Source organism: Lepidochelys olivacea, assembly GCF_965140295.1.
Source record: "Lepidochelys olivacea isolate rLepOli2 genome assembly, chromosome: 5".
NCBI lineage: Eukaryota > Metazoa > Chordata > Testudines > Cheloniidae > Lepidochelys > Lepidochelys olivacea.
In genome coordinates this window covers 81,138,668-81,160,605 of record NC_140415.1, presented here as the reverse complement: position 1 = coordinate 81,160,605, position 21,938 = coordinate 81,138,668, and the positions used below count along the sequence as shown (strand labels likewise).

Sequence of the window (21,938 nt, the reverse complement as noted above, 5' to 3'; positions counted from 1 at the left end):
TTCCGCATCGGAATGTTGCTCTTTTAAGACTTCCGAAAGCATGCTCCACACCTTGTCCCTCACAGATTTTGGAAGGCACTTCAGATTCTTAAATCTTGGGTTGAGTGCTGTAGAGATCTTTAGAAATCTCACATTGATATCTTCTTTGCGTTTTGTCAAATCTGCAGTGAAAGCGTTCTTAAAACCAACAACATGCTGGGTCATCTGAGACTGCCATAACATGAAATATATGGCAGAATGCAGGTAAAAAACAGAACAGGAGACATACAATTCTCTCCCAAAGAGTTCAGTCACAAATTTAACTAACTCATTTTTTTAAAGGAGCGTCATCAGCATGGAAGCATGTCCTCTGGAATGGTGGCCAAAGTATGAAGGCGCATACGAATGTGTAGCATATCTGGCACGTAAATATCATGCAATACCAGCTACAAAAAAGTGCTATGCAAATGTCTGGTATCACTTTCAGGTGACTTTGTAAATAAGAAGCGGGAAGCATTATCTCCCGTAAATATAAACAAACTTGTTTCTGTTAGCAATTGGCTGCACAAAAAGTAGGACTGAGTGGACTCATCAGCTCTGAAGTTTCACATTGCTTTGTTTTTGAGTGCAGTTATGCAACAATAACAACAAAAATCTACATTTTTAAGTTGTGCTTTCACGATAAAGAGATTGCACTATGGTACTTGTATGAGGTGAATTGAAAAATACTATTTCTTTTATCATTTTTATAGTGCAATTAATTTTTTGAGTTAATCGCATGAGTTAACTGCAATTAATCAACAGTCCTAATTATTACTGAAATTTAGGTAGAGGAGAAATATGTTTTAAAGTATAATGACAGATGGCAGAGTCTCTCTCACAAGCATCCTCAATGGGGCTTGCCTGAACGTAACCTACTAACTGCTAAACAAAGAGAGACCTATAGTAAAGTGAAGTTTAACTGCTGCTGTTTTAAGAGCCTGGATCCCTCTATTATGAAGACAAGTAAAGTATTTAAATTAAGGAAAAACTAAGGCCTGTCTACAATAGTCTTTTATCCCTTAAAAATTCTCACCAACGTAGTTCTACCAACAGGAGCAATAGCATAGATGGGGCAAAGAATACCAGTGACCAGAGTTTTAAAACCCATCTTGTCTAGCTCTAAACAGGTTCAGATGAGATGCTTGTTAAAGCTGCCACCCAAAGCCCTATCTAAACTAATACTCCCAACTTTGCTACATACCATGGAACGGCACTGAAAGCATATTTTAAGGATAAAGCTGGTGTAGACACAGCTACACAGGTCTACGATCGCAAAGTGATGGGATCAGTCCATATTTCACCAGCATTCTCACACTACATTGGCATAATGTCAGTAGTAGTAAGTGTTCTGAACTGCCACTCTTGACCAATCACATTCACTGCTTTGGTACAATGATTAACACATGGTTTTGATGCACTTATTGAGCTCTTTTTCCATTGCAACTATATAATAAGATTGAGGCAATGAAGTAACCTGGTCACTGTGTTCACGTAGAGATACGTAGTATCAGTTTTCCAGATTTTGTTTTCTAGAGTAGTAAGACAGTAAAGCCAACTTTCAGTAGGGAAACATTTACATTTAAACTTAATGATCAGATGAGAGGTTCTCTTATAAAAGCATTAGTGTTTGTAGGATCACCTTTACTTCTGTTTTGACATGTAAACCAATTCCTTCCTCACCATAAATTTTTCCTTTAGCTTTCCATATGGTAATTTGGCTCTGGTTCTCATCACACAACCTATATTTTTATTAGAGCAAACTACCAAATCAAAGCTAGCCACTTATATTAGAATTAAGTGATGAGCCATCACTCAGATCCTAAATCACCAACAGCCCACCAGAGCATCTCACAGGGCCCGCAGCCTGCTTCAACATAATATACTATTGAACAGCGGATTCATTAGCATTTTGTCATCATGTTTACATTATTTTAGTTTACACATGCTACTGTGCATACGTTGTTTCTATCTAAATACATGCAAAATAAGCTGAATTTAAAATCTAAATCAATACAGGTGACTTTAAATTTTATTAAAATATGTAGAATCTGTTTGGCCCATACAAGATTGTGCTTAGGTTTATGTGGCCCTCCTGTGTAAAAAGGTTGGGCCCCGCTGACCTAGGCTAAGAAGTGTCTCATCTGTTAAACTACTCAGAAATAAAAGTGCTTGAATCCACCTTATCTACTCAGAGGCCTATTCAGCACTCCTTACTCAGGAAAATATCCCCATAAACATTTAATCCAGACTTGGTGGTTAACAGTAGTTTTAGAATGTTGTCTCACTTTTCAAATTGACATTCAAACAAACAGAAAGAACCTCACTTTTTCCCCCACTCTTCTTTTCCTTCAGAATGAAACCCTTCAAACAAGAAAACACTCTGGTTATTGGAAGCATATACCACCAGTCACCCCGATCTCATGCTTGCGGATATCAAAGGTGCTCAGAGGAACAGTTAATTTTTCCTAAAGGGGTTAGAAGTGGGATGCAAAGGACTTCAAAACAACTGTGTGCGCGTACCTATTTTGTTTCACAACAAACAATATCACAAGGATGTTTATTGTGAGCTCTAACTCTACTGAAGAGGTTAAGGTACTGAATCCTTAACATTTTGAATAAAGAAGTTCTTTGATAATCATACTGAAAACAGGTATTAAGAACTTTTTGTTAACAGTCTGACTAAAAATCCCCCGATAGCTCCCGAGTTGTCCAACTTTAATTCTCCCGGCACTTGTGAAATCACCATTTCATTAGTTGTCCAATCATAGTCTTCCAGCCTGTGAAAAAGTCTTTCAGGATCTCTCAAAATATTAAACACGAAAGTACAAGCCAAATTTCTCCATTCCTCTCTGCAAGTCACTATTAATAGATTGATCACCTCTGCCCAAAGGAGTGTCTAGTGTAGTAACTGAGTGTGTTTGGTTTATATTTTTTCCTTATCTACTTATGCTCTTTAAGTTTGCATTACAAACAGAAGAGTAAAAAGAAAAGGAGTACTTGTGGCACCTTAGAGACTAACAAATTTATCTGAGCATAAGCTTTCGTGAGCTACAGCTCACGAAAGCTTATGCTCAAAGAAATTTGTTAGTCTCTAAGATGCCACAAGTACTCCTTTTCTTTTTGCGAATATAGACTAACACAGCTGCTACTCTGAAACCAAACAGAAGAGTGATTTTTCATTATCAAATTTTCAATTTATATTCTTTTTTTTGCTGTTACAGAAGTCATTATTTAGAAGAGTGTACCTGTAAATACAGGAAAATATAATCAAGCCTGAAAGTATTTTTAGATGCTAGCTAGACAAGTGTTGGATATACCTGTATCTTACAAGTGTCTATGCAAACCCAGAACTTGAGAAGTTTATGCACCAAAAGTAAGTAGAAACCTTCTGCTAGAGAGTAATGCCAAGCGATAAATTTTTGCGGAATAATTTTTTTTAATGAAAGCTTAAGTTTTAAGTGCTTACAGAAGACACTTGCAAAATGTTAACTGACTGCTATCATCCTGACATCTCAGATTGGTAAAGCTATGAAAAGCAGCAGAGGTATTGGACCAAACAGCAACAGTGTGAAGTTAACAAGATTCAGGTCAGCTTCACAGCGGCTATTCAGAACCCCATGAAACCACAGGGAAACTTTAGCAGCGAATTGGCATGATTCTTGGGAACACGAGGCAGGCACTCATGTGAGGAAGGGGGAAGTCCTAGTTCCCAAAACCAAGATCAAATCAAGGCCTTCCCCTATTTCCAATATATGCAACAGTAACAGCAGTAGAAATAGCACTGTAATGACTAAAAATGTGATAATTAGAGCCTGTTCAAAGCACTCATTGCTCCAAATGTCTTAAATTGAGCTGTAGGAACTTAATGCTTTAAAAATCAGATTTTTTTTTCTATGTAGCCCCCCACCCTAGGTTGAATAACTCCTTGCACTGTTACAGCTGATCGAGAACAATTAATCTGTGATTTGCCTGCAATATATTTTTCCAGTTTTTTAAATATTCTTTTTAAAGCATATTAAGACAACTTCCCTAACCAGGCACTCCAATCCATTTAACATACCACATGTACACCTCAGGAAATGCTGGGACAACTGTTTCAACTTTGCTTGCCTTGAGACAGCAGGGTTCTTCTGAACAGTTGCCCTGTACAGCAGCTGTACTGTGCTTAACACATGCCTAGTCACTCAAGCTATTGCCCCATCTATCAAACCCACATTGAGTCTATTCATTGTCTAATCCCAGCTCAGAAATTCCTTCCTTGAAAACAAAGAATCTGGAAGGAAAACTGGTTTAAGATATGAAGCAAAAGAAGTTACTGTTACTGCATGATAAGATTTAGTCAAAAAAAAATCAAAAACACAAGACGTTAGTTCCTCTTGATCATTACAACGTTAACAAGTATCTTCATTCAGCTATAGTGTTTGCTTAAAAGCTGCTTTCACCACTTAATTCCCATGAGGAGAGAGAGAGCAGATGTGCCTAGCCACTGGACAACTGCCACAGTGAAAACTCAGCCTGTCATGAAAACAAATGCTAGTCCACTTATGAAATCCCATGTTCATTTTATTCCAGCTCACCCTTCCTAGAAAGAAAGAATACTCAAACTGGGCAATGAATATATTAAATGTAGACAGGATAGGGCCCTTGTAGATGAGCTCAAGGAGGTCATACCATACACAGAGGACTACACATAGGCAACTGTGTGAAAATCTAAAACAGGTGGATGAAGTTGTGAGCACTGGTGGATGCTAGGAGGCATAAAACTAAGCTTGACAAGGGAGGATAAACAGGCAAGAGCCGACTTATAAAGCACTTTCAAAGTGACAAAAAGCTTGAATTTGATGGAATTCTCAGGTGGAAAGCCAAACAGAAGAATTCAAAGAGCAGTTGTATAATAAAAAAGGAGGCAAGGAAAAAAGTGTAGTGGCAGCTTTTTGTATGGACTAAAGGAGGAAGTGATGTCTGTGGTGAGAGGATGTAACAACATGTAAAAGAGCTCAAAGAAGGTAGGAAACCTGTACCGTACAACCAGTAAGAGCACTCGGGACCAGTGTATAAAATATAGTACTCAATAACTAGGAGACCTCTTCTAAAGGAGTTGTCAAACTTTCATGAGAACCAAAATTTGAGATATTATGGGACCACCAGTCCTCCCATTCATTATTATTCAGACGATTTAAAGAAATTATTTTAGCCCCCTTTTAATATTAGAATTAAACCACCAGAAGGGAACATCAGAACACCCAGCCTGACCTCCTGTACGTCACAGACACTGAACCTCACATTACCCCATATGAAGCCCAACCACCTGGATTAGACTAAAGCACCACAGCTATAACAGCTAAAAAGAAGCCAGGAACACATGGTCAGCCAACTCTCCAGAGACCACCAGAAAGTGCTCTCCAAACCACAGCCTCTACTTTAGTTTAAGATTTTGGGAACAGAAATACATCTGAGCTTGAACGGATGCCTGTAGAATACCTGGATTTTAAAATATCTAGCAAGGATCTAGGGAACTATACACTTGTTAGAAGGTCTTCAGTCATAAGAAAATACAGATTTTAGATCATAAACAACTAACAGAACCTTTCTTGCTGTATACACAACTCCTAAGTGAATACAGTACATGGGACTTGAAAAGTTCAGTAGGCTCCTAACTAGCTGGAGGACTAAGGCCTGAAGAAGATGAGGAAGAGGATGGACAGCTTGAGCACATCTCCCCAAGGTCCAGAAGTATGCTTTGATGAGAAGCTCAGTCCCAGTGGCATCTCCAGCATATGAGGAAGGAGCTATGGCATCTGCTAAGATGCTTCTGGCCCTGAGCCCTACAACTTTTGATTCAGCCTCTGAGATATTTTACTCTTACCCACCGAACTGCAGGAAAAGAAAGCTTCCTTGGCTTGTCTTTGCCCCTTCAGACTGCCAGCAGCAGAGAAATGGTGAAGGTCTTCATTGCTCTACTCTCCACCATACATTTTTTTTTTGAGCCCTCCTACCCAGGAGTTACCAGTACTTCATTGTACGGCTCCTTGGTTTGCCAACCAATGAATGCCAATAATCTTGACAGTTTAACTACTTCACAACTTGCCCACAGGACTAGCAGTTACATTGACTAGTCTTATTAATTACACACTGCTGCTGTTTGACAAAGCTGTGAGCAGCAGAGGCTCTGAAGTGGTCTGCAGTCAAAACGAAGACATAAGTGCAGCAGTTTACATATGAAAATATTTTCACAAAGACTAAACGTAGTTTTTAAGTGAAATCCCAAATTGAGCAGAAATGGATGGTTGAGGCCCACACTTGGCAGGAAAGACTTCCTTGCAATGAAAATGAGCTGACACTACGAATATTTGTCCATCATGCTACAGCAGAAACAAATGGAGATATTCACTCAAACAGTTCATAAACTAACTTAGTTTCAAGGCAAACCAAATGGAAGGCAACTGACAGCAAAAATGTTTAGACTTAAATTAGATTCTCTCTTTCAGGTAACAGAAGACAGACGATACATAAGTAGGAGTCAAAAACTTAAGTGAAGGATTGAAGAGACCAAAACTATACAGAAGAGAAAGTTACACAAATCAATTATCCACAGAAGGACATGGCATGATTTGTCCTATGAGATTCATAAGAAAAAGAAAAGGCTGCATAAGATTTTTAGTCTTTGAGCATCCCCTTAAACTAGATTTCATCATGGACTTCACTTATCACGACGCCTCATTTTAAAAATTTTTCTATAGGTGGATTTTTCTGTTTTCTAATAAGCCATATGTTCAAAAGTTATTTAAAAAAAAAAACAACTATCCATCACCCTTAGAAAATGATCAGCACCCTGGAAAAAAAAAAATGATCTTGAACCTAGAGGCTACATGACTTCTAAGTCCCATTTGACATTTATTTTTAGTAAAACATACATCCTACATCACCAAAACGCATGATTAAAGCTCTAACTAATTTAAGTTTTACAACCAGAAGAGCAAGGAAGAATCCTAGACAATTCTCTTCTAAAACTTTCATTTTAACATTAAGTTTACTATTTGAACTATACACCTCTCCCAACTAAAATACAATTGGCAATATGCTTTTTTAAAAATTTCTGATTCAACACAGAGCCCTCCCCAGACTACACATCTAGCTAATGACAATCCTTGCCACCTGAATTCAGAGTGAATTCTTAGCCTAGGAACCCTCCTTTTCTCCTCCAAAAAAGAACTGACTATAGTACTTACTGATACCATGTATTAGGATTGACTCAAGCGCTTCATGATACTTTGTATTAAGGACATTACGTAACAGATGTACATTGTAAAAGCAAACTAGTAAATCAGACAGTTGTAGGTACCTAGAAAAGGCTGTAGTGCGTTTCAGAGTACCACGAGTACCTAGAAAGGTTATACAAGCACTGAACGGCTGTGTTTAGCACTGCTCTGAACCCACTTCCCTCCCTGTTCCAGAAAGGTTCATATGCCATACAACATTCCTCCTCCCCAAGAGAGCTGGAGGCTCATCACCAGTCAGGAATGTGGGGCTGCTACAGGAAAGTACAGGGACCTCTCCATTCATTCATAGAGAGTCACTAGCTACAGCACATGGCAGCAGCTGGAGCAGACAAGCAACTGTACTCACAACTAGCGAGAATGAATGGGAAGAGAGACTACAATCCCCTCAAAGCAGGCCTGCTCCCTTGTCTCTTGCAAAGGGGAAGGTCAACATTTTTATGCAACGTTCGTCTGCTGAAGATCAAGCCCCTGCAGTGGGGAGGGGAAGGGGGGGGGCGAGCTTCCTGATGACGGGACCGACATCTGTTCCCCACAGTAACGTAGGCCAGAAATAAAGCCAATAGGGGAGCAGAAAGATTTAGGGTGCAGACAAGGAGGGCCTGGCAGCATAGCAACAGCAGGAGCACTCTACCTTTGTAAAGCACTACTATGGAGGAATAACCTAGGAAGAGACCGGTCGGCCCCTTCAGTAAGACAAGAGCCCGTAGTGCTGCGGGGAGGCATATCTGCGGGGCTCATGCTGTAGTCCCCAGGCGGGACTGAAGCACTTGGGGCGGCCAGTGCTCTCCAGGATGGTGCAACTCCCTCCACAGAGCTCCTCCTCCCCGCCTCCCTTCTCACTATGGAGATGGGGGGGGGGAGCTTCCCTGCTACACGATGGTACAGAGGAAGCCCAGATTCATTCATTTCCGTTAAAACTCTCCCACCTCAGGCCGCGCTACATTGCCCGCCCGAGATTTACTGCACGACAACAGCTTAGGGGGCTTCCCCTCCTCCATTAGGGCGCCAGCCCGGGGCCTCCATCCTGCCCGCCCTCCCCTCTGCCGCCCCCGGAATCCCCGGCCCGTTCCCCCCGCGGCCGGGGTGACCCACCTGCCCAGCAGATGCTCGTGCTCCGTGCGGATCTTGCCCAGCTCGATCTGCAGCTTTGCCCGCTCCCGAGCCGTGTCGTCCAGCGCCCGGCGGGCATCGGCCAGCTCGGCCTCGTAGAGCCCCTTGAGACCGGTGAGCTCTCGGCCGCGCACCTCCTCTCGCTCGGTCACCTGCAGCTGCAGCGCGCTGTTCTCGGTCTCCAGGCTCCGCACCTTGTCGATGTAGACGGCGAGCCGGTCATTGAGGTGCTGCAGCTCCTCCTTCTCCTGCAGCCGGGAGATGCGCGTCGGGCTGAGCGGGGTGCTGGCCGCGCTGCCCCGGGGCCTCTGCCCCACGGGCGTGGAAGCCGCCATGGCGACGAGCGGGCGACGCGGCGGGGGCCGTGGGTGCGGAGCAGCGAGGACAGGAGGCTGCCGGGGGGCGGGAGACGGTGCGAGGGGACGCGAGAGGCGAGGCGAGACGGGCGCTGATCTAAGCGCCCCGAAGCCGTTCAGAGGGGTGAGAGAGGCAGCTGCAGCGCTAGCAGCGGACGGTACAAAAGCGGCGGAAGGGGGGGCGCGAAGAATCAGCGAGCCGGAGACGCAGCGAGGCTGGCACAAGGGGGGGAAAAGGAGGGAAAATAAAAGGGCAGAAGCAGCCCCAGCAACGCGCCGAGGGAAAAGACCGGCGCCTGGAGGTGCAAAGAGCGAAGCCGCCCGCCCGCGCGCGCCGGTTCCTTCCCCTCGGGTCGGGCTCAGAATGAAACACAAAACAGGCGGGCTCCGCGCTCCTCCAATATGGCCGGCGCGCGCTTTGCCGGGCTCTCCCAGCTCCCGCCCACAACTACGGCCCCCACGTGACCCGCCCTTGCCCAATGAGGCAGCGATCCCGGCCGGGCTCTGCTGTTTCTCGCGGACGGGAAACTAAATTCAAAAGCCGCCAGCGCCTGCAACTGTCAGCAGGCGTGCGAATGGCTGGCGCGCGCGTCGCCCCGCCCCGCCCTTGGGCGCGCTATCGGAGGCACTCTCGCTCTTGCGGCCCCTCCTTCCCTCGGGTCCCCCACCCCCCGACCAGAGCAGGGGCCGCCTCGGCTGCTGCAGCCTGGCCGTCTCTTTGTTCCCTCTCTTGTCCCCACCCCGAGAGAGGCCGTTGTACAAAGTGACGTGGGGTGGGGGAGGCCTGCGTGAGGGGATCCAGCTGCACCCCAGCACGTCCCGCTCCCCTCGAGTTACAAACCCAAACACAACCCCCCACCGCACGCCTCCAGGGGTTTGGGTGGGAGGCGTATGACGTTACTGGGTAGTTTCCCCACTATTTATATACCTCCAACCCAGGGCTGAGTCAGCTGCGTTCCGCGCGGGGGAGGGGAGGGTTTGCTTGAACCTGAAAAAAAGTGAGACGTGCCTAGGCCGGCTCTATGCTTTTTGCCGCCCCAAGCAGCGCGCCCAATTGGGGGGTTGCCGCTGCGAGACTGCGGAGATAGGAAGCTGCCGCCGCAGCGAAAAAACCCGTGCCGCCCCTTTCAGATTGCCGCCCCGGGCACCTGCTAGGACCGCTGGTGCCTGGAGCCGGCCCTGCCCATGCCCCCCACGCGCCCTGCCATGCAAACACCGCCCTCCGCTGCACCGCACCACAACACTGGCTCCCTGGCTGCTGCACGTTCCCGTACCCCGTCCTGCTTTCCTCTGCGCGCCCACACAGCCACAGGGCCCCATCCTGTCACTCACCCTGCAACCCACACAACCTTCTATGCACACACAGCTACAACCCATCACCCCACCCACGACCCACCAAACTATCCCCCTCACACACAGCCACATCCCATCACTTCAGGACCCACACAGGCTGCCCCTTCCCCGCACACATCGTCCCACCCCACCCCACCCCACCCCCCACTTCTAGGACTAGCCCAGCAGACCTGCCAAGATTCATACATATTGAATCTATCTCCCCATGTTCATTATCCTCACACCTTCTTGTCAACTGCCTAAATGGGCCATCTTGATTATCACTACAAAAGTTTTTTTCTCCTGCTGATAAGAGCTCATCTTAATTAATTAGCCTCTTACTCTACCTTTTCAAGTTCTCTGTATGTGTATATGTATCTTCTTACTATATGTTCCATTGTATGCATCCGATGAAATGTGCTGTAGCTGGCAAAAGCTTATGCTCAAATAAGTGTGTTAGTCTCTGTGGTGCCAGAAGTACTCCAGCTCTTTTTTTCATTCAGAATTTGTCTCTTGTGAAATAAAGGTTTTTCCTATATGTATCTCAGAGAGACACCATTCAATATTTGTTTTTCCAGTTTGTAGGATGTGCATATATATTTAGGAAAGCACGAAGCCCTGCTCCTGCAAACACTTATCTTTACTCAAGTGAGTATACTCACTGAAATAAATCTTGCTTTTTAAAACAAAAATGAACTCATTCAATCTGTTTTAGCACAAGCTATCTCTTAGCAGTGACATTTGAAAGCTCTCTTTTAAATAGAATAATAGAATTGTAAGACTGGAAGGGAGCTCCAGAGGTCTTTAGCCCAGTTCCCTGCACTCAAGGCAGTACTAAGTATTATCTAGACCAGGGATTGCCAACCTTTGGCATGCGGCCTGTCAGGGAAATCCGCTGGTGGGACAGGTCAGTTTGTTTACCTGCAGTATCCACAGGTTCAGTCGACTGCAGCTCCCACTGGCTGCGATTCGCCATTCCAGGCCAATGGGAGTGTTGCCGGCACCCAGTGCCAGAGGCAAGCCACAGCAGGGGTTCGTTGCCCGGTATGCATCACCCAATAAACACAATGAGTGGAGAAGCAGAAAAGTTTATTTGGAGCTCCAAAGAAGGTATAGGGAGAAAAGAATCTCAAATCCTGCACACTGAGCAGGCAGAGTCACATACCTTTATACTCCTTATCTCTATTGCATTACACATCAGCCAAGTAAAACTGCTTTGCCTTATATGGGTTACAACAATACTTTTTCCGGCAATCTTTAACAAGCATTTTAGCAATTCAAAACAACAGCACAGCCTGCTTAGCCTTGCGATTAATAAGGCTTGTAGCTGATTCCTGCCGTTATCCTAACTTGGCGCCAGCAAAACCTACACAAAACAGTTCTAGCTGCAGCATTATTTTGGGAGTACAAGGGCTTTCTCAGGCCAGCCAGGACTGAATTCTGTGAAGGGGGGTTGAGAAGGGCACCTGGGCCTAGAGCAAAGAGACTTCCTCGACACTCATGATCTTCCATCCCCTCAACTTAACTAGCGGCCATGCCCTGTGACCCCAACAGGAGCTGCCGGAAGAGGCGGCCAGCACATCCCTCAGCCCACACCGCTTCCGGCAGCCCCCATTGGCCTGGAACGGCGAGTTGCGGCCAGTGGGAGCCGCGATTGGCCAAACCTGCAGGTAAACAAACTGCCACAGCCCACCAGAGGCTTTCCCTGATGGGCTGCATGCCAAAGGTTGCTGATCCCTGATCTAGACCATCCCTGACAGGTGTTTGGAGATTTTAGAGAGCAGGTTAGACAATGACAGAGATTCCACAATCTTCCTAGGCAATTTATTCCACTGCTTAACCACCCTGGCAAGAAGTTTTCCCCTCATGTTCAACCTAAACCTCCCTTGCTGCAATTTAAGCCCATTGCTTCTTGTCCTATCCTCAGAGGTTAAAGAGAACAATTTTTCACTCTCCTCCTAGTAACAACCTTTTATGTACTTGAAAATTATCATGTCCCCTCTCAATCTCCTCTTGTCCAGACTAAATAAAGCCATTTTTTTTCAATCTTCCCGTATAAGTCATGTTTTCTAGACCCTTAAACATTTTTGTTGCTCTTCTCTGGACTTTCTTCAGTTTGGCCACATCTTTCCTGAAATGTGTCACAAAATGTGTCCCAGAACGGGACACAATACTCTAGCTGAGTCTTAATCAGCACAGAGTAGAATGAAAGAATTACTTCTTGTGTCTTGCTTACAGCATTCCTGCTAATGCATCCCAGAATTATGTTTGCTTTCTTTCCCCCAACAGTGTTACACTGTTGACTCATATTTAGCTTGTGATCCACTATAACCCCCGATCCCTTTTCTGCAGTACTCCTTCCTAGGCAGTCATTTCCCATTTTGTGTGTGTGCAACTGATTGTTCCGTCCTAACTGGAGTACTTTGCATTTGTTCTTGTTTAATTTCATTCTACTTACTTCAGACCATTTCTCTAGTTTGTCCAGATCATTCTGACTTTTAATTAGGGTTGCCAGGTATCCAGTTTTCAACCGAATACCCAGTCGAAAAGGGATCCTTCCTAGCCCAGTGAAAATAAGCGAATGAGTGAGGGTGGGAGAGAGCGAGCAACAGAGGGAGGTGGGAAGATGGAGTGAGTGGGGCGGGGCAAGGGTGTTCGGTTTTGTTCAGTCAGAAAGTTGGCAACCCTAATTTTAATCCTATTCTCCAAAACCCTTACAACCCCTCCCATCTTGGTATTGTCCACAAACTTTATAAGTGTACTCTCTATGCCATTATCTAAATCATTGATGAAGATATTGAAAAGAACTGGACTCAGAACTGATTCTTGTGGGACCCCACTCAATATGCCCTTCTAGCTTGACTGTGAACCACTGATAACTACTTTCTGGGAATGGTTTTCCAACCAGTTTTGCACCCACCTTATAGTAGCTCCATCTAGGTTGGTTTTTCCTAGTTTGTTTATGAGACGGTCATGGAAGACAGTATCAAAAGCCTTACTAAAGTCAAGATCTATCACTTCCCCCCCTTAGCCACAAGGCTTGTTATCCTGCCAAAGAAAGCTTTAAGGTTGGTTTGACATGCTTTATTCTTGACAAATCAATGCTGAATGTTACTTATCACTTTATTATCTTCCAGGTGTCTGCAAACTGATTGCTTAATTATTTGCTCCATTAAAGTGACTAGTCTGTAATTTCCCAGGTTTTCTTTATTCCCTTTTTTATAGATCAGCACTGTATTTTCCCTTTTCCAGTCCTCTGAAATAGCACAGCATCTAGTCACTGAAGGATTATGATGGTTAAGATGTGTACTCTATGGCAAAGGGCATGGATTCTACAGCACTGTGAGTGTATGAGATGAGAAATTCTGTGGCAGCTGAATTCAGCTGTGTTGATTAAAATCAGCTGAGGATTTGGCCCATGATTGAGTTGACAGTGTTCCCTCAAGGAAGTTTAAATACATATATTATTTAGGCCTGTCTATACTAGAAAAAATTGTTGTCACTGATTAGGTGCCTGCAGCTCTTGTAACACACTCCCTGTCCATGCAAAACAAAACAAACCCTCCCAACATTGCAGAAGCATTGCCAGCACCATGACAGTACCTCCTCTAGGCAAGTCTTAACTCCTCTACCTAGACTGAATCAAATTACTTCAGTGCAGGGATGGGGATTACAGGTGTTGCAGCTAAATCAGTGCAGCCAGCATTCTCATCTCCTTCTCACAGTGGGTTTTTTGCCCACAATGTGCTCTCCTCTCCATCTCTTTAGCCATCAGGCCAAAGAATAGCAGAGATTCCAATTCTTACTGTTTGCACCTCCCACCACCAACAGAACACAAATTCAAGCAACATACTATACAGTCCTAATGAAAAATATTCCTAACAAAGCAACTTGGGATTTTTGTAATAATAAAATTATTTCATTACAAAATGGTTTTAAACAACACTATTTTAAAAAATACATACTCTCTTGAGCCCTCTTAAAAAGTGTGTGAGGAAGAGAAAGTAAAAGGGAAAAACCTTTAAAATCCATGGGCCTGATTCCAACCCAGATTACCTCTTTGCATGGAAATACTTGTGGGAGGAGGTTGGTGAGAGAAAAACTTTCTAGTCTCCAGAGTTTCCCTGATCATTTCATGGGTTTGCCCTACTTTAGTATTAGCCATGGTTCTGCCTAGGAATTCCAGTGATTTTGCCAGGACATGGGCTACCCATATGGAGTCTGTTTGTTATAGTGATAGCCCTAGGACTGGTACCTCATTCCACTTCCTATACATCTGCACCAGGAGCCTGTTCCCTCCTTTAAGAGAGATTTCTCATTCCCAGGGGGCCTCTTGGATTAAAAGGGTAATATAGTTCCTATGGACCATCACAAACAAGTTCTTCAGTAGATAACACCTTCGTTGTTTAATTCCTTTCCCTCGCTCTCTCTCTCAACCTTTATTCTGTTTTTTCTATTTTTTCCAGTCTTTTGAAATCAGCAGAGCTGCTTGAAAAAGTGAAAACAGAAGAAAAAGCCCCCAAACGTGATTGCATCTCTGCAGCACGCTCTGCAACAAATTGACAGCAAAGTGGGATTATAGCATTAGGTGGTTTTACACTGCAGCTGACACTATAGTGAAAGTGTCAGTGTGCACAGGCAACATCAGATCCAAATGAAAATTGGCAAAAAGAACAGAGTACTTGTGGCACCTTAGAGACTAACAAATTTATTAGAGCATGAGCTTTCGTGGGCTACAGCCTACTTCATCGGATGCATAGAATGGAACATATAGTAAGAAGATATATATATATATACACACACATACAGAGAACTTGCCATACAAACTGTAAGAAACTAATTAGTTAAGATGAGCTCATATCAGCAGGAGAAAAAACCTTTTGTAGTGATAATCAAGATGGCCCACTTAGACAAGAAGGTGTGAGGATACTTAATTTAGGGAAATAGATTCAATATGTGTAATGACCCAGCCACTCCCAGTCTCTATTCAAACCCAGGTTAATGATATCTAGTTTGCATATTAATTCAAGCTCAGCAGTTTCTCGTTGGAGTCTGTTTTTGAAGCTTTTCTGTGGCAAAATTGCCACCCTTAAATCTTTTACTGAGTGGCCAGAGAGGTTGAAGTGTTCTCCTACCAGTTTTTGAATGTTATGATTCCTGATGTCAGATTTGTGTCCATTTATTCTTTTGCTTAGAGACTGTCCAGTTTGGCCAATGTATATGGCAGAGGGGCATTGCTGGCACATGATGGCATATATCACATTGGTAGATGTGTAGGTGAATGAGCCCCTGATGGTGTGGTTGATGTGATTAGGCCCTATGATGATGTCCCCTGGATATGTGGACAGAGTTAGCATCGGGTTTTGTTGCAAAGATAGGTTCCTGGGTTACTGTTTTTGGTGTGTGGTTGCTGGACAATATTTGCTTCAGGTTGGGGAGCTGTCTGTAAGCGAGGACTGGTCTGTCTCCCAAGATCTGAGAGAGTGAGGGATCATTTTTCAGGAAAATTGGGATATTTATAGGAGGACAAGCTGAGGCCCCTGAAGGTGTTTAACGCTAGCTGTGATTCAATGTTTCTTAATTTTTTTAAAATTCTTCAGTCTTCATTTAATCATGGAGGTAATTTTCCCCTACAAAACTTTGTGGTTCTGCTTTTGTCCTGGTATTTCTGGAGCAGAGAATACCTAGTTAGCCAAGGGAGCTCTGTGTTGGTATATTTCCTTTCACCTCCTAATTATATAGGTCAGATTTGAGATCTGATATATTTTTCCTCAGGGTATCCTCCTTAACCCTTAAGGAGTCCCAGTAATACTCAATTTGTTTCCAGCTGTAATCTTTAACTTGTCATGGGGAGCTAAAATGTGATTGTCCCAATCTTTCCACCTGTGGAGAACTATATGGGCATTGTGTGAAATATCAGGTTAGCTGATTTCAAAAAATTATTGTTGTGGTAAGTGGGGCTGGTCAGATCAGTTTATGTATTGTGAGACCACCACATAGTAAAAGAACAAAGGTTTTTCACACCAAAGTCTGTCAGCTCCCATTTCCAGGGTGAAGACTCGGCCTAATAAAAAACAAATAGCACAAAGGAAGGTGATGTTTCCTCCATATGTAGTCCAAGAAATGGACTTTTGCTAAAAGAAATCCTGCAACCACCACCGCATTGCTTTGAAAGTTGCTCCATGTATGTGGGTTAGAACACCGCGTAGCTCTTCAAATTAGCACATCATCGGTTATATTTTTACATCTGTTACTTGCATAGGTCTGAGACTTCTTGCTTGTCCAATTAGTGAAATCTGGTTCATCTTCTTCTGTCAGAATGGAGAAACAGGAAACTCTTTTACAGCCTTTTAAGCTATGTCTCAGGCTACTATTAGATCATTATTAGACATGTTACATATTTTTCTGTAAAGATGAACATTGTACTGTACCTCTTTGATCTGGGCACCTTGTTCCTGATATGGGGCACATAAACTATGTACTATAGACTACTTTTGGAGCCTGTCAGTGGCACTCCTAAATCAACAAGAGGGGTTGTTATTGAGAGACCTCATAAGGCATAAAGGGGCTGAGGACACTGACACCTCAGAGCTTCCAGACTCCACTGGTTAAGGGAACTACCAACTCTCCCCCCCCACCCCGACCCCCTTAACTAAGAGAGAAAAGCCAAGGAATACTATGCTTATCCTGTTGGTTTACAACTTATTTTTTTATTTCAATCTATTATAAGTAATTGAGCTCTTTGGCATGCTTTACAACTCCTATAATTAACTTGTTATACTGAAATAGCATTCTAATTGCATCCATAGTTATGGTTATCATAAATTGTAGAGACCATGGCATACTTGCCAAATGTTTCCTAAACACATTCTTGTTTACAATATTCCTGGTGCAAATAGCCTCTTGCACTTTTAGTGCCACTGTAGCTGGCAGCATTCAGAACAAACCTCACTTTGCAAGTGTATGGCTTCCTAAAGTAGTATATTCCTTTTGGCGGAAATTTGCTATGGGCTGGTCGCTGCTTTTTCTCTGCCATTTGGTTTAACATTAAGAGGAACTAAAGAAAATGGAGGTTTGCTTGAGACAAAAGTCTTCAGACAGATCCAGTTCAGACTATTAATCTGTTCCAGTACTTTACACTGCTTAGGTACATCTGTGGAATCAACTGTTTCCACCTGTTCTTCAGTCTAAAGCAGTCTACCATGTCAGAAAATGTAATAATCTTTTCTCACAGCTCAGTTACTATGGTAGTGAATTATGAGACAGAAAGGATTATGGATGTTTCAGGCAAGCAATATCACCACTCATGGAAGCATTTTTAAAATACTTTGTGAGCAAAGAAAGATTCTCAAATGCAATTTTCTATTAAACATTACAAGAGAACTTCTCTCTATTAGTTACACTTTTAATCCTTGGATTATATAAATACCACAATGTAACTAAAACAAGCTACTATGGTCAATTTTGAAAACAAAATGCAAAAGATACATTGGGCATGTTGCTGCATAGTCCCGATATTGCCTTTATTTTCTCTTAGCTATAATAATAAAATTATATCTCACTCTCATATGCCTCTGCCCCAAGATATCTGAATTCAATTCACATTAAAAACACCTGAACTTCCTTAGTCTGACTTCTATAAAATAAAACTATTAAGATGATTTTATTTTTTATCTATGGAGTGGGCTGTGCCAGGTGCTTGGAGTACAGTTTAATTTAATAATGAAATCAATGTAAAAAGTAGTCTAATAAAAAGCAGGATGTTAACTCCTAGAGCTGTGCATCTGTATTGTGACAGAGCTCTGTCCTTGCCTCCGTAGGTCCTGCGTTTCCTGGTGGATTTCGCTAGCCTCAGAGGTTCACTGTGACCCTCCACGTAACCCTTCTTTCTCTAGAGACAAGGGTCACAGTCTACTGAGCCATTTTCATCATAAGCCAGCAAGTCATGATGAGTGAGTAAGTTTTCTCAAAACAGACAGCACATTACTTCAGCATGAATGGGCAATTAATAAGCCATACCAATAGCACCAACCCAAATGTGATCTCTGTGTGACTAGTTGGATTCTTTTCACAGTGTCTACATTCTGCAGAGCCTGATGTTTGCCCATATGCTTAGCAATTTCCCTACAATGAAAAAAGGTTAAGTGCTCTGTGTTTCTGATTGCATTTTCTTGGCATTACTGAAATTGCATCCAAGTTATGCCTGTTTTCTCCTGGAAAATAGCATTACCTGTCTACTTATTAAATTTTACACTCACCAATTTACCGGCTGGCACAAGAAGAATTTTTGGAATCCTGAAGATTAGCTCCTCATAGTTTAACGGATCTGGGTATTAATTTCAAATGGTATCTAACAAAGGGTCAAATTCCATCCTGGGAGGCTTGAAGCTTGGTCCTTACTGACTTCAATAGGATCTTCACTTGTTCAGCAGAGGGCAGAATTTGGCTTTAATGTTTCTTATAAAAGGCTCTTGGTACATATACATGCATTTGCAAAAGCAAACACTGTGTACTCCTCTGGAGAATATTGTAATAGTATGTAATGTCAAGAACCACAAAAAATGAAGAAAGTAAAGCATAATAACTTGGGTTAACAATTTCTCTGCTTGCAAAAACATTTTATATTTAGTAAGCAGAAACTTCATCTTATGAGCAAAATGAGATATGCTTTTTTATAGTTCACATATGGAAAAATGGAAACAGTTTCCACTCTCAAATTATTTATTTAAATAACTCTCTTCTGCTGCAGAGGATGGTATAAAGAAGCTGTGTAGTAAATGAGATAACTGTTAAGGTGATGGTAGGATGTTGCAAGAGGAATCTCTTGTTACAGTATAAAAATACATTTAGATGCTTTTGAAGGATCTAATTCCAGCTTCCTTTAAGTCTGTCAAATAGTTGCACAACTGATTCACGAGATGAATTCAAAAACATGTGTAATAAATCCTTTTGCCTCTGGGCCAAAGTTTTCTTAACATTTTACAGTAATGAATCAACATTTTGAAAATACACAATATAATAGTGCAGTAGTTGACCTGAAAGATGTCTATTCCATACATCTACATCCCAAAAAATCCAGAACAAGATCTGTTGCTCACTCTCATCCATTCTTCCTTTCTCTTCATTTAGCTTAGCTTTCCTGTTCAAACATGGTAAGGTTTCTGACTGCTCTTGCTGTGCCAAAGCACCGCCAATCCATCTGTAATTACTAATTGCTAGCAACATAGAGAGGTAGAGATACATTGTGTGATATTAATTCTCCTTTCTTCCTGTCAGAGGGAAATTCATCCTTGTGTAGAGGATCAGTACAAGGTCTATGCCCCACTTAAGCAGCATCGCCAGCTCAAGCATTCAAAAATCATGGGTCAGGTCCCCCAAACACATGAGATTTAAAAAAAGAATCCATTGTGAGTGTTTTTAAATTTGTCTTCTGTTTTTTGAGCCTTGTGGAGTCTCATCTTCAAAACTTCCTCTGCAATAATGAGGGCTAGACACTTACTTTAAAAAAAAAAAATCTGAATTTCTCGCATAATCACTTGACTGCAGGACCTAGAGCTTTAAGAAAAAACACAAAACATCACAAGTCATGATAAAATCATGAATGTTAGCAACACTGCTTAAGTCCCAATTGCAACCTCAAAATAGAGGTTAACCCCTATCCACACCCCCGCCCCTCAAAATAGAGGTTAAGTGGGACTCAAATGGGACAGTGGCCTAATTGTGGTCATTTGCAAATGCAAGAATTTCATCTTCAGTAAGTAATAGCTTGGTAGAAAAATGTTGCATATTGGCACAACTTAATCAAAATAAATTTAGGAACACATTCAGAACAGCAGCACACACAGATTACATTTATATTTTTAAAAATAGCATGAAAAACAATTTATTTGCTAAGACAGCATTCTTCCTGAGTCAAATATGAGAAGAAGAAAGAAGCTTAGAATGCCAGGATCTCCAATAGTTAGAGATCAGGGAGTGAGAGAAACGAGCCAGTCGCTTTCATCCTAATTTTTAAGTATGCTTACATTTTTGTTTGGGCCTGAGTTGCTCATATAATTTGCAAAAACTTGCACACACAACCCTGATTTGAGTAGTGTAATGCACAATGTATATGTTCGGAAGTACATTGGCACAACACGGGTACCGGTACAAACACAAATGGAAACATTAAGGGACAAGAGGAGGTTACTCACCCTGTGCAGTAACTGATGTTCTTCGAGATGAGTGTCCCTGTGGGTGCTCCACTCCAGGTGTTGGTGCGTCCCTGTGCCTTCGCTCAGAGATTTTTACAGCAGTACTCGTACCGATCACGCATGTGCAGAGCCTGCCCCCAGGCTCTGAGTGTACCTTAATAGTACGCATGCGTGACCGGTCTCCTCAGTTCCTTCTCTACAACGGAGGCTACCCCAACTCTGAAGTAGAGTGAAGGAGGATTGGTAGTGGAGCGCGCACAGGGACACTCATCTCGAAGAACGTCAGTTACTGCACAGGGTGAGTAACCTCCTCCTCTTCTTCTTCTTCGAGAGATGTCCCTGTGGGTGCTCCACTCCAGGTGACTTGAAAGCAGTATACCTCAAGGTGGTAGGTGTTGGATCATATTAAAGAAGTTCTGTATTAAAATCACAAATGAGTTTGATTCCCCAGAGTTTAAATTCCAGGGTATTATTAATTAAGAGGTCTCTTGGTTTTTGGTACTGTTTCTCTCCCTCTATGTGTGAAACTTGCAAGCTGCTAATTGCATTAGTACATTCTAAGACAGAGTCTGTTCTCAAAGCAATTCACGCAGAGAGACTCAAAGCAATACTCTGTAACAACAGAAACAGCACCCAGAGACTCCCTGCCTTTTTGTTGTATTAACAATTGCGATTAAAATAGAGATAGAGGATGTATGTGGATGGATGCTTGGTGTGGATAATAACTGAATGATCAGGGAGGTGCCAGCCTAAGAATCCAGTGTCCATCGGCTGAAGAAGGCGTCAAGTGGAAATAACCAGAGGACCCCCGGAGGGCAGACTGGAATCCACCCAACAGCCTCAAGAATGGGAGAACCAAAGAACAAGATAACATCTAGCAGCACGGAGCCGTCAGGAATGTGCTATCTGCTGATTGATTCAGCAACAGCATGATGAAGCAATTCCCATAGACTGGTATAGGAAGAAATTCCTATAAAAATGGACTCTAGAAAGTGAGAACTTTGGGGGTCTGATTCTGCAAACCAACTTCCAGGAGCATCAGATGAGCATCTGACAAGGCCCTGCTCCCTCCTTATGTCCAGGCCACCTGGCCAGTGGCTTGGCATGAGCAACTCTAAGGCTGGTAACTATGATAACAACCTCGCAGAACCTGTGTGTGTGTGTGTAGGAATGAATGTGTGAATAAATATGAGATTGAATGGAATGTTATAGCTATAACTAACTGCTTACTATGATTCTTTCTGTATGCACAATAAATGTGGTATTTTACCTTTTTCCCTTTAATAAGATCCTGCTGGTTTTTATTTTATTGGTATAACATAGGGAATTCGGATTTGGTAGGAATGGGATAGATAATATAGCTCTGCCTAATCATGTACCAGAGAGAGGGCCCTGAGTAAGGGCATAATGCTTAATGAATGTGTGTTCAGAAGACCAAGTGGCCGCTTTGCAGATGTCAGCCAGAGGAACTTTGCATAGAAAAGCCACGGAGGTAGCCACAGATCTAGTGGAGTGAATTCCGACACTGGCAGCAGGCGTAACTTTCTTTATCTGGTAGCACAGATGGATGCACTCAGAAATCCAGTTTGAAAATCTCTGGGTAGAAATAGGTGTCTCTCTGGAGCGCTCCGCAATGGAGACAAAGA

At 42.9% G+C, this 21,938-nt stretch overlaps 1 protein-coding gene across 1 annotated transcript in view; it reads right to left on the bottom strand.

Moving 5' to 3' along the window:
- LMNB1 (lamin B1) overlaps positions 1–9,185 on the bottom strand; it is a 41,176-nt gene extending 31,991 nt beyond the window's left edge. Inside the window, exon 1 of the mRNA XM_084629271.1 lies at positions 8,394–9,185. Within this exon, the coding sequence (XP_084485397.1) occupies positions 8,394–8,746 (353 nt within the window). The 5' untranslated portion in view covers positions 8,747–9,185. The remainder of the gene's footprint in view (positions 1–8,393) is intronic.
- Between the last annotated feature and the right edge of the window lie 12,753 nt (positions 9,186–21,938).